At 41.6% G+C, this 19168-nt stretch overlaps 1 protein-coding gene across 7 annotated transcripts in view; it reads right to left on the minus strand.

Annotated features, from left to right (window-relative positions):
• The window catches only part of LOC147313996 (eukaryotic translation initiation factor 4 gamma 1-like), a 38164-nt gene that overhangs the window by 10317 nt on the left and 8679 nt on the right, over window positions 1-19168 (minus strand). The window contains exons 5-17 of one of the 7 annotated variants that reach the window (XM_086260763.1): window positions 17152-17184; window positions 16599-16619; window positions 15916-16110; window positions 14338-14440; window positions 7444-7583; window positions 4179-4271; window positions 3649-3733; window positions 1657-2658; window positions 1428-1516; window positions 1013-1205; window positions 765-898; window positions 523-648; window positions 25-435 (exon numbers count right to left, since the gene is read on the minus strand). In XM_086260763.1, coding sequence (XP_086116889.1) covers window positions 25-435; window positions 523-648; window positions 765-898; window positions 1013-1205; window positions 1428-1516; window positions 1657-2658; window positions 3649-3733; window positions 4179-4271; window positions 7444-7583; window positions 14338-14440; window positions 15916-16110; window positions 16599-16619; window positions 17152-17184 — 2625 coding nt within the window. Of the gene's footprint in view, window positions 1-24; window positions 649-764; window positions 899-1012; window positions 1206-1427; window positions 1517-1656; window positions 2659-3648; window positions 3734-4178; window positions 4272-4950; window positions 5257-7443; window positions 7584-8887; window positions 9026-14337; window positions 14441-15915; window positions 16111-16598; window positions 16620-17151; window positions 17185-19168 lie in introns of those variants that run through there. The other 6 variants (XM_086260764.1, XM_086260762.1, XM_086260765.1 and 3 more) reach the window with 6 other exon arrangements.

A 19168-nucleotide genomic window follows, 5' to 3' on the forward strand; every position in this document is an offset into this window, starting at 1 on the left:
TATATTGGGTGAGTCATCACTTACCCCCATAAGGCAGCGGCACATGTTGGCATAGGCCACAGAGAAGTCTGGTTCAGAGATGGCCTTTTCAAAGGTGAGGTCTATGACTCCTTTCAACCGCTCTTCTGTGTCAATGGTCAGTTCTGTTACTTGTTTCATGAGCTGCTGAAACTTTTGGGGGGTCAGTTTATTGAGGATGCTGCGCACCCGTTTAAACAGCTCCTGGGTCTTGATCTGCTCTGGTTCACTCTCGTCTACCTCCTCTGCCCCACGGCTGCGAGGGCTTTTCTTCACTGAAGACTTCCACGCCTTCTCTGCTTTGTTCAGCTGCACCTCATCACTGAGTGGCATGCTGCTGATGATTTTCCTCAGTTCTTTCCTCGGCATTTGTTGAGAGCGACGTGGTCCGCCAATCCCCATGCCCATACCCGGAGACTGTAAGGGAAACATCAAAACATGATTTAATTGAAGTAATAATTCAATTGGAAAGTGCTCGGTTACACAAAGAAAAATTGAACTCACTGGTCCTCTGCTTCCTCCTCCCATGCTGGGCCTGCCAAGGTTGGCAAAGGAGGGCGTGAAGTCAGGGCCGCAGTTCATTCCTGGAAGGCGACTGGGGTCGAGTTGTCGCAGAGGTGTTTTATTAGCCTGAAAAGACAGAAAGCAGGATGGGAACTTAATTACAATTTCCACTACTATGTGATCTAGACATGTTTTTTTAGTCTTATTTCACTTAGACTAGACTTTAGGGTAAGTCTTTGCACCTTGTCCAGGACAACATCACTGATGGCTGGTAGGCCCTCAGGTTTGTTCATACTGGCTGAGATGAACTGGAATCCCAGAAGAAACTCACGGTCATATTTCTTCTTCTCTTCTGTGTTTATTGGCATCCATTGTTCTGAAACAAACAGAAAACAGAAGATGTCTTCTTGTTAAAAGACATTTCACAACATATGAGAGGAGGAAGGTAGACCACTCAATGAATAAATTCTGTCAAGTTTCAGACACCCACCCTCTTTGTACTGATACTTCTTGTCAGTGGCAGTCGGCTTGAGAGGATCCGGCTGAATATTCTCAGCATCCAGCTTGTCCTCCTTGTCCTCCCAGGTTAAGTCTGCCTCCTCTTGGGCAGGAGGAGCAGTGGCAGGGGGCTGGGGCTCTGGTGCTGGGACTGGCTCAGGCTCTGGTGCAACCACCTTTTGCTGCTTAGTCAGAAAAATCAGTTTGGAATTTAGGAAGCTCATAAATATGAGCTTCATTAAGACATTACAGTAGAAATCAGCAACTGCAGTTCGTCTTATGTCCCTGGAAAGGGTTGATGACTAGTTTCTTTTTCAGCTTCAGTGGGTATGGAGTAATTTCAGATTAGTTACAACAGGCAAGAAAAGTATGAGAATGAATGAACAAATACATCATCGATCAGATACCTCCTTAAAGGCATCCAGGAGGTCTCCCACAGCCTCCTTTTTGTTTAGATCCTTCATTTTTCTTTTTTTCTTTGGCACAGACACAGCAGCTAGAGAAAGAAAGACAGGCAGCCTCAGATGAGCTCAAAAATACCGCATCTGACAGAAAATCTAAGGATGACTCAATTCTCAGTTTGTAGAAAGCAGAAACAAATGACTAAAATAAATCAAACTTGGGGAAGTGACTAACCTTGCATAGTAGTTTCTACAGGAGCAGAGGTGACCGTCTGTGGGGGAGGAGGAGGAGTGTCTTCCCTCTCCTCTGCTGTAGGAGGGGGAGGAGTGGGCACCTTTTCTGGGGTGTTGTCAGCTATTGAAACGGTCTCTGTAGGAGAAGAAGTCTCTTCCTTGGTGCTAGACTGGGGCACTGGAGTGTCTTCCTTAACATCCAGAGTGGCTGCAGGAACAGTTTCTGGAACCTCAGGCTGGGCAGGTGCAGCCTGAGGTGGTTCCGCTTCTTGAGCACAGGGTGCAGGGGTTGAATGTTTAACAGGTGGAGGTATGGCTTCTAGATATAGTCCTGCCTGAGCGACGTTTGCAGAGGTCTGTATTATCGGCTGCTGACTGACATCTGGTTCAGCTATGGGGCTGTCGTCACGTTCAGCTGTGTTGACGGCAGGCGCTTCGGGGTCTTGAGGGGCTGGGAGCGGCAGCCCGTTGGGTAGTCGGAGCTCCTCAGGCTGTGCAATTGGAGACTCCAGAGGGTCCTCTAGGTGACTTGGTGGTAACGTGACCGACAGCCTTTCAGGTTCCAACTCGGCCACACCATTAGTGGAGGAAGGAGGAGTTTGGGGTGTGTCTACTGACGTCACATTCTCTTCTGCTTTAGTCTCCTCTTCCTTTGCCACCTCCTCTTTCGCCTCTGGTGCTTTATTGTCAACTTTGTTCAGTGCAGCAGAGGTGGGGACAGGATCAGGAAGGGGTGCAGGATAGGCAGGTATCTCAGGTGCTGACTGGGGAGGGGGTGTAGGTTCCTTGTGAGATGGAGGCGCATCCATCACATCTGGAACAGGAGGGCTCGGTGCAAGTGCAGAAATAGTGTTAATAGGCGTGTTCTCAGCTTCTGACAGAGGAGCAGGTAACGGGGTCTTAGTGTTCGTATCAGAGGTTTTAGCCTCTGTAGGGATGGAGTCGCCTTTGTGAAGTTCAGGGGTCTTTGCCACAGGTGGAGGTGTAGGTTTCCTTCTGTCATCTGGAGGGTCAAAAGTCAGAAAAAAAAAAGACACAGTTATACAGTCCACATTCATGGTTTTACAATCAACACTGAATACATCGTTTCTGAAAACCTATAAACCGATATTCATCCACAGCCACGGGTCACCTTTGTGAGGATAATAAAGGTTTTTATGTTATACATCTACACCTCATTCAACCCCCTTCCCAAAATAAACCAGCTTCCCTGTTTTCCTACACTTGGGCGAGCCACTCAGGGATGTTAACAACTTATTTTAACTATGTTTAAATCCAGCAGAGAGAATGGCACCAAGCAGCATGGATTTACTAGGAAAATTCTCATCACTCTTATTTTGAAAGTGGTGCTTGATAGCAGTTGTGTGCACTTCCATACAGATAACCCTACTTAACCTTAGGTGGGAAAATTACAAAAAAAAAAAGTTCTGTTTTAAAGAAAAGACAAAAAAAAAACCAGCACATGCGATGCTGACTGCTCAAGATTCACCAAGATACTTGTTGTTCACCACAGGGCTCCTCGATGTAGCTGCTCACACAGACTAAAATATGTACAAACAACTGAACAGTGAAAATGAAATGCGTTTCAACTAAGAACTGCTTATGCCCACAGGCTGTGATTTAACATGCCTTATACCCACATAGATGGCTTGTTTCATGAATCAAGTTTGGTCCCCAGTTACTTTGGATATCTTGTTAAAGTAAAGAAACATTATGTCATACATAGCACAGGCTCTATCTTTCCTTTCTCCTAGCTTCTTTAAACAGTTATTGCCGTTTACTGGTAGAAGTCAATCTTAACAATTAAGTAATCACAAGATGAAAACATTAACTGGAATCATTTCATTTTATAGGTGAATTTAAGACCTATTCAAAGTAAAGAATGGTTATGAAAGTACAAACGGCTAAGCAGGATGCATACAAATAACAGTTATAAAATTTGTAGTAAGTAAAATATGTATCGACTGTGTTCAAGACTGCATGTGCCACTCACCTGGTCTAACCAGTGCTGGTGTAGTAGCAGCTGGGACACTCTCACCGTTGGCCTGGGTCAATGACGTACTTTCTGATCCAGATGTCTGGTGGGAGACATACACACAAACTGAAAGGTGAGCTTACAATTGAGGTTAACACATTTTTTTCCCATTTGACTATGGGGGGTAAAAAGGAAAAGAAAAAACAGGCTAAAATCCCAGCTGGTTTTAAAAGCCACGTGTCAAAGTGCCAGTCAGTTTAATTTTGACAGATTGTAGTGTATCACATTGGAAATGGCAATCAGCATTCTTTCCAAGCAGTAACATATGGACAGAGCATGTGAGTCAATTCTAGTCCTTTCTGTTTTATTTAATCTTAAGTTAAATAAAGCAGAAAGTATTTTTTCTATATTTTAATATGGACCCCAGAAAGCAGTAGTTGTCAGGTAATGTCACTTTCAAGTGTATGAGTTTTATAAAAAGCGAACAGTGTGCTTGTATGGCCGCTCTCCTGAGTACTGTTAGTTAAGAATGTGGCTCTGTGGCTCACCTGAGGTGGGGTTGGGGTGGAGCCACTACGGCCCCCTGACATAATCTCTTCTGTGATGTCTCGACCTCCTTGGTTTGGGTCTCTTATTCTGATCTGTGGGGGAAAGAAAGTAGATGAGCTACTGGTGTAAGTAAAAAGAACAAAAGATGAGGGTAAGGGACAGCAGGTAAATAACACAGACAACACTTTAGTTGAAACTAACTTCAAATGAAGAATAAAGGCAGGGGGAAAAAAAACCTGCTTCCCATGGTGTAGTGCCTACATTCGTCTTTTTTCACAGTCCTCCCTTTAGCTCTTATTCACTAGCTTGCCTCATTGAATGAAAGCTACATTTCTTCACTGAGGCACACAAAATCCAAACTCTAACCACCATGCAAATTCCTCTGCTGCCCAACTGAATGTGCTTCAGCCTCTGAGTCACCAGAAAAGCTGTCTGACTGAGCGTGAATTAAATTAAGCCAACTTGAAGCTAAACAGCGAAACAAAATTCCACTGCTGCTTTAAGCCGTTGTTGTTGAAAAAGCCTGCTCACATGAAGGCAAAACACAATCAGATGTGACAACAGAATGCATTCCTGTGTACACACTGCACTCTTCTTATATGTTACAAACACGTGTTTTCTCAGTCACACAAAGTAACAATGAATTCAGGAGTCCAAATGCTGCTAACTTCAGTGACACAGGCCATTCCTAGAAAAGGATTAAACCGTTTGTAACACTTTTGCACTCTGACCTACTTTTGATAGTATTAGCTCAACCATGCTGACCTTTACCTGATTCAGCCTGCTTGCAACTCCTCTCCCAGAGTGCTACAAACCCCAGTGGGCCTCTATCATCCGAGGGCTGGAGTAGCTTAGGGCTGGACTTTAAACCCCCACCAAAAAAAAAAAAAAACCAGGACAGTGGGTGGATAACAAGTAGCTCCTTCTCAACTTAGCTCCCACAATAGAAATCCAGCACGAGACAGAAGAGCTATACGGAAGACAGAGCAGGGCTGGGCCTGACTCTCAGTACGCTGGCTCACGACTTGACCGTTTCTCATATGCTAAACAGAAGAGGGAAAAAAAGGATAAAGCAACTGGCCTTGTAACGCTTTGGAATGTGCAAACCCCCGCCCACAGAAACTAACAAACAGTTAAAGGGGCCAGAGTGTGAAGGAGGGGCAATGGCAGGGAGAATGGGAGGGTTTCCAGGAACAAAAAGTTGTCAAATGAACAAGGGTTACCATAAGAAACTCCCCGTTTCCTCAATCCCTCTCTCTCGCTGTTCAGTCATCCTGCACACTCTGTTCAAGTTGGACTTTTTTCTGACTTTTGAGAGCAGAAAAGAAAATGTAGAATTGGAGCAGGAAGGGGGGGTGGGGTGCCACAGCAGCAGAGGAAGGCTGACTGTTTAGCCCTTCCGGCTCAAACGGGGGAGGAGACTGGTGGCCACGTGGAGCTGAGCTATGTGCTGACATGTCCTCCACCCCCCACCCCGCTGAACACTCTTTGACGTGGGGTGATAGTGAGAGCACACAAACAGGGGAGTAGAGAAAAAAAAAAGGCATTTAGTTCTTGCAAGTCAGCTGGTATCCGATTTTTGGATGGAGACCACTAGCAACAAACACTTTAAAAAGCTACAAACCCAGACACATACACACACACACCACTACCTCTGTGTGAAGCTGCCTTTATCCATTCACAGTAGAACCTAATTTCTGTCAATGTGCCCTGTACAAGACACCAAATCTCTTGGTGCTCCTTTAAAGCACATCACTCCCGAAACTCAAGGAATGCAAGTCTTGTAGTGTGCACATGCGCACACACACAAACCCCACCTCTTTATATTAACAGCCAAAGCACAATGTAATGTAATTACAAGCAGATATTTTGTGTGATATCACCAATGACATTTATCATCTTGCAACCAGAGCTTCACATTTTGTGTGTCTCATAGATCACGTACAGTGGATCACTCACTTTTCAGACTGAGAAAAGCAGCAGGTTACACTGTTCAGTCATATGTAAGCATTACTGCAGATGTCTCAGATGTAAAAGGATGGTGACACAAGAGGGGCTTGAGTTCACAGAGACCTACCACATACCAGGCGAGGGCCATATTAGAGCACAGGGGGAACACTAGACATTCTGTTAAATCAGGGAATACATTGTACAGCAGCTCAGCTATGCAAAATAAGAAGTTGAAGACAAGTTTATTAATATCTTTTTCAATCAGTAAATTGAATTCAGTGTCCCAATTCAAGCCTTAATCATAAGAAACAACAAGGATGTTTCTGTATCCCATTGCATTGTGTTGAAACTGGATTACAATGACACACATACTTGCTCATAATGCTACAATATGTCTCCAGTGACCATAAATTATCCATCTATAAATCGTGCAAAAGCTGCAATAATACACTTTAGCTGACCAATACTTCTAATATAATAATATAATATCATGAAATCAAAAGGGCAACAACATTTTTTACTCATCTCAAATCCAGTTGCAAGACACCACCTTCATTATCAAGGACCTTCATTGGTAATGATGAATATGAAGCTTTCAATAACTTTAGCACATGGTTAAGTTCCCATGTCTTTAAAGCAGGGATCATACATAGGTCTGTTCGGGTCCCAGTGATTTAAATGATATCATCGCATGTGTGAGGGTCTGAGTAGACGTCTAAGTACCTGCTTGTTTTTTTGACTGCGCAGACACTCGTCCGTGTCCGTAACTGAGCATAATATCTACAGTTAATATCTATTTTTATATGTGATACCCAAAAAAATTTGTTGGATGTCATATGCAAAACCTAAATCATTATACTGCACAGCTATAAAGTTGTGGCTGTTTTTTTTTTAAAGTAATATGTAGTTTTTAGTATGATGATAACATAAATCAGACGGTCATGAATGTCTATACTGTGAACATGTTACCAGCTGCAACAAGATCGTCAGGGTGTGACCACCTCCCTCTTCAGCATTTCAGAAATCATTCATAATTTTCTTGTTAGGATTGTTTGAGTGCTGTGTTCACTTTTTTATATAGTGTCTCCTCTTTGATAACTTCCAAGGATTGTTTTTTGCTAATAACATATGGTTATTTAAGATTATGTTAAGTCTGTCTAGAGAGACGTGGTGATTTTGCATAAAAGCAAATGTAATTGAGGATACACACAAGTCATAAGCAGGTAAAACACATATCCTGTATCACATGCATCTCAAAGCAGCACAGAGAGTTTGAAGTGTGGCACATTTTTGAATTAGGAATGCTGACTGTACCTGTTTGCGTTCCCGTTTGGTAGGGATGTGCTGGGCAGGCTGAGGGGGTGGCTGTGGTTGTTGAGGTGCAGGATTCATAATCACAGGTCCTGCCTGGACCGAGGGGGTGAACTGTGGCTGTGCAGGGTAGTAGGCCCCTGCTGTGAATCACAGACAGAAGAATGTAAACCAAGTCATATTGACTTAACATAAACACATCAACTTAAAACACATACCACTTAAATAAATACCTTGCTTCTGGTTACCAGATACTTTTTTGTATATTTTAAGAGAGTTTTAATTTCTGCTTTCATTTCAGATTCATTTCAATTAGTGTCAAGAGTGAGTTTGCTCACTTCAGTTTAACTATGAATGTTTAAACATGAATGTTTTAAAGCTTCCTCAGGCTGATTGTGTTGACCAATTTAACTGAACTTGTAGCCCTTTTCCCCTAGTACCTCCTTGCTCGCCTTGCCTTGACTTTTTTGGGGATTTCTGAAACACCAATTAGGTGGTAGTACCTGGTACCAGGTACTTTTTTTAGTACCTACTCGGCCGGGGTTCTAAGTGATCTGACGTGATCTAAAAAATGTGCAGCTCCTTATTTTATGACTTTATTATCGTCAAGTATCAGGTGATTTTAATTACTTATTTTCCTGGGAATAAATAATTCAATTAAGTTCTTTCAGTAGAAATTTGCTGGAATAGAAACAACTGCCTAAAATCAGCATTTCACCAAATGCAACAGTTAAGCAAACATAGTACCAAGAAGAACGCCAAGTAGATTTTCAGACCATGACACAGCAGTCTGCTGTGTCAGCTCTGCATTGGTGATCTCATAAGGAATTAAATACTTATCACATTCACAAACTTGCCAAGAAAGCTGCTGCCAATGTGACACCCTCCTAAAGAGCAAGCAAACGCTTTTCGCATACCTGGTCAATAATGTCAACAAGACAAAACCACTCAGTGACATTACCTGGCCGTGTAACTGGCCTCAGCTACAGTTCAAAATCAGGTGTAGCCCACTTTTACAAGACTTAGACTAAAAAAAACAAGAAGAAACCCCCCCCCCCCCCAACTCTAAACTGAAGAGGCCTCTTATTCAGGTTGGGAGTAGCTAGCTCCTGCTCTGCTTCTCTCCCCTGCTGCATGCATTACAGTCTAACTCACATTACTGAGTCTGCATTGTTGCCCAGAAGCAGCACAGCCTAAATATAGTCAAAAACCCACACCGGCTGGGGGAAGACTGCGTGCGACATGGAAAGGGAGGGAAGAAAGTGAGCGAGAGAAGGACAGAGAGAGGGAGAAGGTTCATAAAAGCAGAAAGCCAGAAGGCGGAATGAGACTTGGACAGTATCCCAATACTGTAAATAAGAAACCTGAGATATGACTCAAAGCACAAAAGTTTGCCATAAGAGGGGGATGGGGGGCTGCAAAGAGACACCGTCTAGACAACACCTACCCTCAGAGTCCTCCTGCTCTCGAGAACCAAGGTTGCCCATGTTGAACTGCTGCAGAATGTAAAGACTGTACAGAAATACAATTTAGAGGGGGTTTTCTCTTTAAACCCCCTCTCTAACTTTCTTCCCTGTCCTCTCTACAGGTGCCCTCTCAGAATGACTTCTTTTAGTCCTCAGCCCTCCCTCTTCCAGCGTGTCTCCATTTTGCTCCTCCCTCTGACCTTGCTGATTCCTCCCCACCTCCCTCCCTCCTCTTGAGTATAGTGGCAGACAAACTAAACTGTGCCATTCCAAGTGGCTCTGACTTCCCTGAAGACTCCTCTATCTCTCAACCACAGGCATGTTATCTGATCTTTGGTTAACACATAAGAGTCAAACGGATTTGGTGTGTGTGTGTGTGTGTGTAGGGCTGTTTCTATGTATGTGTGTTTTAAGAAACACTCCACCACATAGATGGCTGCAAGGAGGCAAAATGATATTCTGGGATTATAACTATGATGAGCATAGAGCTTAAGAGGGCAAAAATTATTTAAAAAAAAAAAAAAAAAAAAAAAAAAAAAAAAAAAGCATTACTTCCACACATGAATCCATTTCTTGGCTCAAGACATCTTCATGAAGCAAGCAGCAGTGAAGTCAAGGTCCTCAGCAACCAGGTTTAAAGAGCCATGTCTTACAGTCACTAGACAGTTATTTTATGTCATGTGCCATCTGATTTCACGACATGCCAAGGGACTGTCAGAATGACTGATGCAACAGACACGCAGGAGATTATTTATTCATAATAAATAATTATGCCTGCTGAATTCATAATAAACATGAAATCAGCAGGCTCAACAGCCACACAGCTCATTCCTATGAGCTGTAGCCCTGCTGTGGTGCAGACTGACACTTAAATGCACTTTTATGTGCCATCTCAGTCAACAGTACAGAATGGGAAGTGTTTCTGTTAGGGTCAAACTATCTGGGTTTGTACAAGACGTGGGAGGGTTCAGTATTCAGACCACACATTTAAGTATTGTAAAGATTCACTCATCACTAAAACTCCACAGAAGTTTACAATCTAGTAAAGCATTGTCAGACTGTTTGGGCAGACGAAAATGATCCTGTTCAAACTCCTATAGAAGAGCTGCTATAGAAGCTGTATATGCCAGCGGTCTCCAACCTTTTTTTGCACCACGGACCGGTTTGTGCCCAACAATATTTTCACGGACCGGCCTTTAAGGTGTCGCGGATAAATACAACAAAATAAAACTAGTACCGGTACCGAAAAAAAGAAGATTTATTCATAACACACGTGAAAAGACCCAGGAAAACAGAGTTAACGATAAAAACGATAACAAAATAACGCTGAAAACCGATAAAAACCCTGAAAACCATACATTTCACACCTGAGCCTCAACTCTCGCGGCCTGGTACCAAATGACTCACGGACCGGTCATTTGGTACCGGGGGTTGGGGACCGCTGGTATAGGCCTTTGATGTGTGTGATTAGGGAGGTTCTGAAGAGGTTACAAGTCCACAGGGCAAACACAAAACACAATTATGCTAACATGTTAACATCCCCACCTATAGTATCTTCAGAATTCCTAAATAGCCAAGAGGAAGCCAGAGAACCTGAAGAAAACCCATGTGTAAACCTTGTATATACTCATTCACTGTATATAAAGGTCTGTCTGTCTTTTTTTTTTTTGCACAGTTGAGGAGCGTATCAGGTCACATTTCACTGCATGTTATACCTGTATAACCATGCACGCGACAAATAAAGAATCTTGAAATCTTGGAGAACATGGAAGCCTCACACAGAAAGCCTCTGGTCGGCCAGGAGGTTTTGACTCCGTTTTCTTGTTGTCAGGCAATACAAAAACCTGCTACACCACCCTGTGCTACCACTGACACAGGGAGGTGTAGGAATACAGTTAAACTATAAGAATATGTTTGAACTTGCTGATATCATTCAAGACTACATCGACATGTCAAATCCTGAACGGACACTAGAATTCATTCTCTTGTCTGTAATCTGAAGTTTGAGATTAGTGTATTCTCCTGATTAAATTTTTCTCATGACCAGTAAAGTTACTTTGGATTGCTCCTTTAATCAAAAGGGGGACAAAACCCCAAAGGTATGTGTGCCTACTACCAGAACCGATCAAGGGATTGTTTGCTTGTTAGGCCAATGTGTACAAACTGTCCATAAAACAAATCTAACCATTTAAGGCCACTCATACTAAAAAGATCTTATCCTGAAAATGCATGTTAACAGTAGCAAAACTCACACAGAATAAATAACACTGGCACATTTTCCACACTGACTTCTCTTATAAGCAAAGACATGAATGTAATGGCCTGTTTATGGTCACCGTACTGGTTGTATCACACACCAAATGTGACAAGACCACTGTCCCGCCATAATTTATAGTGATGCCAAGTAGGGATGGGTATTGATAAGATTTTCACGATTCTGATTCCATTTTCGATTCTGTTTAACGATTCGATTCTTTATCGATTCTTATTTTAAAAAAAAAAAAGAACACTAAGATCGATTAGCTTAGAACTTTGTTTTATATCTTCTCTTTGAACAAGATACAAATTTAGAGTATCATGGCCTTACAAACCCAACAGTGAGATCTTATAAAATAAATATTCTTCTGTAGCAATAACAAAGTGTAACATAAATTATTCTGTAGCAATTACACAAGAATATCCAGTAATGTCCCTGCCTACAATTAAACACATTCACTTACTGAAAATCGGGGGCATCTGCTGTGGCAAATGGGTGCAAGCCTTTTACCACAAACTTAGTCACTGCTCGGTGACATTCGTCTATCCTGGCCTGAAAGGAGACGCTACCGGTAGACTGCAGTGAGAACTGCCAGCATCTGAGCCAGCCAGACTCTGTCTGTCTCTCTCATCATGGTCACCTAAATGCACAGTAATGGCAGGTTTTGTAATAAGGCAGATCGCGCTAACATAATATGCACTGTTAGTTGATTATTTACCTGCCATATTAACGGGAGAGGACGTGCAAACGTTACCGCTGCTGCTGGGTTGAGATTCACGAGTCCGGAGCGGAATTAAAAAACACGACATTCATTTAAGGTTATCACGTGTTTTGTGAGCAAATGCTTTTGCATATTCGTAGTGTTTCCTCCCTTAAATGAAATATCTACTTTGCAAGTATTGCAAGTTGCCCTGTTGTCAACTGTTCTCGTAAAGTATGACCAAACTTTTGAGCGTTTGAGCCGCTTAGGCGCCGTGTTTCCTGCCAGGTAAATGACGCTCCGCAACGTGGTGACGTCATTCGGGGCGACTGGAATCGATAAGGGAATCGTTTGCAAAAATGCCAAACAATTCCAAGGAATTGAAACAGTGGGAACAGGTTCTCAACAAGAACCGGGTTTCGATACCCATCCCTAATGCCAAGGGTGCGCCACACTTGCAGAGTGTGTGTTACCAAAAGTTTCTCCAGAAAGTCTCTGCTTTTCATGCCTTTACAACATCTTCTTCTGTGTAATTTGGATAGATCTGAGCCCTTGTTATGATATCAGTGGGAAAAAAACAATATGATTATACATTCCAACACAGTGTGCCAGGCTACAAAAGTGAACAGGTCCACGACTGGCCAAAATGACACCAAAGAGCAGCTCGCAATAGCATTTGTAACACCATTTTCAGAGTGTGTTTGTTTGTTTTGTGAGGGTTACAGTGGTGGGTATAAATATGCCTTCAGTCAAACGCACACAGACTGCTGTTCAGAAAGGAACTGCAAAATATCTGAAAATATAAATTTATATATGCCAAACATGTGAATTTCCCATAAATTAATGCACAAGTCCACCAGACCTTCAGCCCTATACAGTTTAACTGTCCCATGCACAACCCAACATACACATACTCCACATTCAAGAGCAAATAGTGGAATCCTTCCTATGAGCAGTCTCATAGGAAGGATTGTGTTTTTACAGGTCTGCATTGAGGCCTCTGCATTCAGTTCAACAAAGACAACACATAGTTCAAATGCCTGGTAGGAGGAGGTCAGCAAGTTTGTTTCAGGGCATCACTAGGTTTTATGGTCCAATGACACACAGTTACCACTAGATGGAGGCACAGCACGGATGATCAGCAATAAATGTGTCCGTTGCAGCTATACTCAGTTGATGTGGAACAAAAGGACTATGAGTAAATGTAAAATGAAGACACTTTTGTGTGTATTAAATATAATCATTGAAGGCTTTTATACTGTGATATACATAAATTTTAAGTGCAGATTTCTAAGGATGCTGTTGTGGGCCCATTTGTACATAACCACTTTGACATGAATAGTCAGCAACTTTAAACTTTTTGGGGAATGCAGCCACACCCATCAATAGGAACACAGTGCGAGTTGTAACTGCTATTCATTAAGGTCATATGGTCCATGCTGGCTGAGAGAAGGTCATCTTTCCTGATTATTCTCTCTCCCACGGTCTGTAAAATTGTCACTGCTTTTTATAACACCTTATACTCCACTCCTGTTCATTCTCATTTCATGTTAGCCAGAAGTGTCTCGCACAAAGAGATGCATAAATAATGAGTGGGTGGCAGGGGACAAGATGAATGTAATTATTAGAAATCTCAGAAGCGTGTAGTTTATTAAGGGAAGACGGTTATTTTCTTGTAAACACTTACATGAAGACAAACACTGAAAGAGTAACAAGTCAGGATTCCTCAAAAAAAAAAACAAAAAAACAAAACAAAGAAGACTTCAGCTAAAGGCTGATCACTGTGCAAGATGTGAGCAACTACTGAGGATTTAATGACATGTTACACAGCTCACTGGCTTCCTGTAAAATGTTGCATTAATTTTTAAGATTCTGCTTCTTACTTTCAAGTCTCTTGATAATCTTGCACTCCCATCTCTCTCCAACTTCTTCACATTGCCACTCCTTCCCATACTGAGATGCTCCTCCTATGCTGCTCTTACTATAACAGCTGTTTGTTTCAGCCAAGTAGCCCCGCGTCTTTCGAAGTCTTGCCCACGGCACAGTCACTACTCTGACAGTCTTACCATCTTTAAAGTCAGTCTTTAAACACATCTTTTGAAGCTTCTCTATTCCGTTTGATTTTAGTTTAAGACGTATTGACTTTTTACTATATGGTGTTTTCCTACCGTTATTTTATCTATACTTAAGATATACTTTTGTTTAATTGCTTCTAAGGGCTCCTTGAGTATGTTGAAAGGCACGTATAAATGAAATTTATTATTTTGGGTGGTGTTTTTTTCACTTAACATTTTCCTCTCCTCTCACCCTTCCTATTTAAATTTTGTTGCAACTTGTCCTTGCGTTTCATTACAAAGTGTACCATCGATCTTCATAATTGTTTTTCTCTCCAACTGATTTAGTTTGCCAAGTGTAAGAATGGTGCTTGTTACTAGGTGAGTGGCACAGATGAGACTCCAAGTAAAACCTCTTACCGTAAGTACCATATTCTGCAGGGCTTGTGCCTGGGTAATAGCCTGGGGTGCCCGTTGGGACTGGAAACTGCTGAGGTGTGGGAACGTAGGTTGGTGACCGGTACTGAGGGGGCAAACCAGAGAGCGGGTGGAAGATAGAAGAGAAGATAAATGGAGAAAAACAAAACAAAACATCATTAGATACAGATATAGATCATTAAAGTTGTAGAAGCAAAAAAAATGTGAACACTTTGGAATTACAAGGATTTCGTGCCAACCTCTAACATGGGCTAAAACTTGAATATTATAAAAACTATAAAGAATTCTGCCTTCAGTCTTTGGTTTGTTGTTCCCTCAGTGACTACAAGCAGCCTCAAACCATAATTCAATTCAATTCAATTTTATTTATATAGTGCCAAATCACAACAAAAGTCGCCTCAAGGCGCTTCATAGATACAGAGAAAAACCCAGCAATCATATGACCCCCTATGAGCAAGCACTTTGGCGACAGTGGGAAGGAAAAACTCCCTTTTAACAGGAAGAAACCTCCGGCAGAACCAGGCTCAGGGAGGGGCGGCCATCTGCTGCATAAGGATCCCTCCATGATGCTTTACAGTTGGGAGGGATCTGAATTGCAAAACTAATGTAATGAAAAAAGTAATCTGCTTTTTTGTTACTTCTCCAAATAAGCAATCCATTACCGCTGTAATGTTGCTACATTTTCCTGTTCCTTTTTCTTTCTATTTTTTGCATTTGTGCACTTGCTTTCTATTTTTGTGAAATGGGACACCGTTCGCATTTTGGAAGTATGTGTGTTACTATGTGGCTGGATTAAACTATGTGACACACAGCTTCAAAACTCTGGTGGTATGTTGAGGAGAAAATACTACATACATACTGGCTATGAAATAAGGTGAAATCAATACACTCAGGTGCTTTTCTCAGGACTTTGACATATTGGTACTCAAAAGAGGTTAGTGCATTATACAAGGCTGCCATCTTTGAAATGTAGTACGGCAGGAGACAGTTCGCCTCAGAAGTGTTCTTGTGTCTGAATATAATTGAATAATGACATTTTTTTGTCCTTAAGATGTGCAAACAGACAGAAACCAAACTGTCTTTATTTATAAATGAGAAGCACCTCTACAACCCAAGTAGCTGCAAATGGGTATCTCCAGACACCAGCACATTTTCACACATTTGGATAAGAAGACCAGACCACATTTTCTGAGTAATCAAAGTAGAAATCCTGGTAATTTCTGCAACAAAATTACAAATGCCTCTGCACCATTAACCACTTTGAGCAGTTTGAGTCACTAAGCCTGATTTTGTGGATGCAGGGTTTACAAAATGTATCTAATAAAAAAATTAATGCATTTTTAATAGAGCTAACAAACCTATATTTTCAATTTAATTCAATCTTATTTTTATAGCACCACCAAATCACAACAGTTGCCTCAATGAGCTTTATATTGTAAGATATAGACCCTACAATACAATGAAAACCTCTAGCAGAAACACACACACACACACACACACACACACACACACACACACACACACACACACACACACACACACACACGTTGTGCCCCCTACCTGTGACTGTATGATGTAGGCAGGTCCCTGTGGCGAACTGGGAAAGGGCAACTGTTGCTGGGGGATCATCATCATTTGGGAGCCAGGGCCTGCCTGGTAGACATGGGTGGGGGTCACAGACCGAGGAGCACTGCTGGGTGGGACACCTCTTGGCCCACTGCTGGGAGGCAGGTTGGGCCTGTTGGGGTAGTAGGGCTAAGAAGATAGTAGAAAAGCAAAGGTGAAGCAAGTGTGGGTTGTGAAAAAGACAAGAAGAAATATGGTGTGATGGACCACAGAGAAGAAAGAAAAACAAAACAGGACCATTTGCTACCTCTCTGAAACCTCTGACATGAATAAATGCCCTTTGCATTATTTTATCTCTTGGACCCAGGGAAACTAGCTTGTTCAGCCTAATAATAAGCTCACAGTGTGTTTATGAATCTGTGGCTCGACTCCAACTGGAAACATATTGGCCCTGTCTGCCAGCAGAGATAAAGCAGCTAATGCTGGTTCATTCAGAGCCTCCTCATTGACATTCTGCTGATGGCCTGGGAGCTAACTGCTGTAGCTAGAAAAATGACACCAAGCCAACAAAGCACAACACTGCCAAATATTAGGCTCACACATATGCACTCCTCCAGAGGGTGAAAGAAGGGAAAAGTGGAGGGAAAAACTGTGAGGAAAGAGAAAACCTGAGTTACCTGTAGCGATCTGAAGCTTCCCTTCAGCAGCACAAGCACAGATCACACATAGACACACATTCAATAGAAGCAAGAAGAAGGTGGCAAGAGAAAGAGTGAGAAAAAGAAGGCACGAAAATCAGTTGGAGGAAAGCGCCCAGAAACCACCCGATCTTAGCTAAGCAGTGAATTAACAAGCAGCATGCAGATAAAAGGCACAACAGTGAATCCCAGTGAATCAGGCCTAGCTGCATTTCTGAAATGTTGGTGCAACATTTATGCATTTTATTATAAAGCATAACCCAAATGCAATTTAACTTTTGTCACAGTAAATTCAATATTTACTTAAAACATTAACTTCAGTTATCATCAAGTTAATTTTGCATTATTGGGCAATGTTAATTACATAAACGTAAAATAAACATAAAATGTTAAAAATATTATCATGTAGTCTCTGAATCAGGAACCACCAGTTTGTGGTCATTTTATTCCTGAAATCTTGGCCTTCTCACATGCATTAAAATGGGTGAAATTCCCCTCCCACCCTCAAGTTAGTCAGCTGTGCTGTTAGTACCTGTTGATGTATAGGCCGGGGCCCGGGGGCAAACTAGAGGAGGAGAGGCAGACAGGACAGAGATTATAGACAAAAGCTCAAACTCCATGCTTCACTCCCCACTAACAGGTTATTTCAGTTCTGTACGTTTCCAACTGGCGCTCATCATATGAAAATGGCTGTCATAGCATGTGCTTTTCTTAGCTTGCCCTATATATTTTTTTAATTATTTAATTTTTTTTACAAGGCTACATACAAAATATTATAGATCTGATATTAATGTATAAATCAAGCTGCCTTTAAGCTGATTGCATTTACTCAAATCAATCAGGGGCAGTAAGAAACAAAAGAATTTAGATCATGTAGATTAAGCTCCAATACTTCATAAGACATGTAATGAAGACCACAGTGACTGTTTACATTTCACAGAGCTGGAGGAAAGTTTGCAAACAGACATGCAGGCATTCTAAGTAGGGCTGAACGATATATCGCATTTGCGATAATATCGCGACATGATCAAGTGCAATTTTCTAACCGCAAAGGCTGCGATTATACTCTGGACATGTCCAAATTCATGGGCTGCATCCTCCTGAGGCCGCATTTGTAGACCGATTACGTCACAGCGACGCGCCGAAGGCTGTCCAAATTACTACCATATCCCAGAATTCATAGCGCGGCCCAGCCAAACTCCAGTTTCCAACAATGGCGGCCGCTACTAAGTTTTAAAATTACTCATACTAATCTTTCTGGGTCACAAAATAAACTTTTAACATATTTTCAGGCGAGAAAGTAGTTGTGTAAACATCAAATATCTGCTCGGTTTATCAAGATATCCCATATTTGCAAAAGTGCTTCGACGTTTTCAGAGGCGTCTGCTACCCACCAGCTCGACAGCTAGCCGGGAGCTCGAGGGTTACTGATGCGGCCGAGAACGGCACAACTCCCGGCACATCATTTTCAGATCACCGCGGAGTTTCGCTGCTCGGGTTAAACGTAATATATAAGTCACTTAGACAACCTAAAAATGTTATTGTTGGGCTTTTTTCAGTGTTTTGTTTGTTCGTGAGTAAATCGGTTTGGCTGAGATTAAAGTTATTAGATTAGATAAAATAAAACTTTATTAATCCCCCGGTGGGTTCCTCCTTGGTTTTCACACAGCTGACTAAACGTCAAACAGAAAACTTATTAAACAGAAGTATGAGACAGTTGAGAATTTACGCCAGTGTCTGGTTATATTTTAGATAGCAAGAAGCAGACGGCCGAGTTTATTAAACTCCACCGAGACAGCGGTGACGCAGATCAGAAGGCTAGACCATCCAATTTCACGCCTTTAAATTTTAAAGGCGTGTTTGTGTGTGTGTTTATACAATTGCTATTATGTTTGCACTTTATGTGTAATGTTACTGACTGCAGAGATCAGTAAGATGTGTGTATTTTTTATTTATTAGTTTTATTTATTTAATATTATTTTTTAATTGAATGACTGTCTAGTAGTTCACAGATGTCGAAAAACTGAGTGTGGTAAAGCCACTGATTTTGTTTATGTATATTTCTGCAATCTGCACATTGTACTGACTTTCATTTTAATGTTTACACCAGGGTTCCTTGTCAGCACTTTATGCTCAGATGTTTGTAAGCTAAAAATAAACTATTGTGTATGTTCAAATATACTGTTGTGATTGAAGAAGTTAAATAAAAATGTCAGTCATCAATTCATGCATCACCTCATGTCATCATAACAGAGGTCTGTCTTCCAGGAAAGAACAGTTTAAAATTAATGTAATATAGTATTGGCCATACTATATGATGTATTGCTTGTCTTTGTTTAATAATACAAAAGACAAAGACCTTAAAAAATAATCGCATATCGCATCGCAATCGCAATATTGGGGCAAAAAATCGCAATTAGATTATTTTCCATAATCGTTCAGCCCTAATTCTAAGAACCCTATACGTTTAGGATAGTGCCAGTGAGTAGAAGTTTTGCAAAACTGCACAATAGCATTTTTACCCTGCGTGGTTTGTCTGGACTGATCAG

Source organism: Aulonocara sp. 'chitande type north' Nkhata Bay, linkage group LG14 (genome assembly GCF_057382095.1).
Source record: "Aulonocara sp. 'chitande type north' Nkhata Bay isolate Kocher_YH1m ecotype deep benthic linkage group LG14, A_spYH_male_GT1.1, whole genome shotgun sequence".
NCBI classification, from domain to species: Eukaryota; Metazoa; Chordata; class Actinopteri; order Cichliformes; family Cichlidae; genus Aulonocara; species Aulonocara sp. 'chitande type north' Nkhata Bay.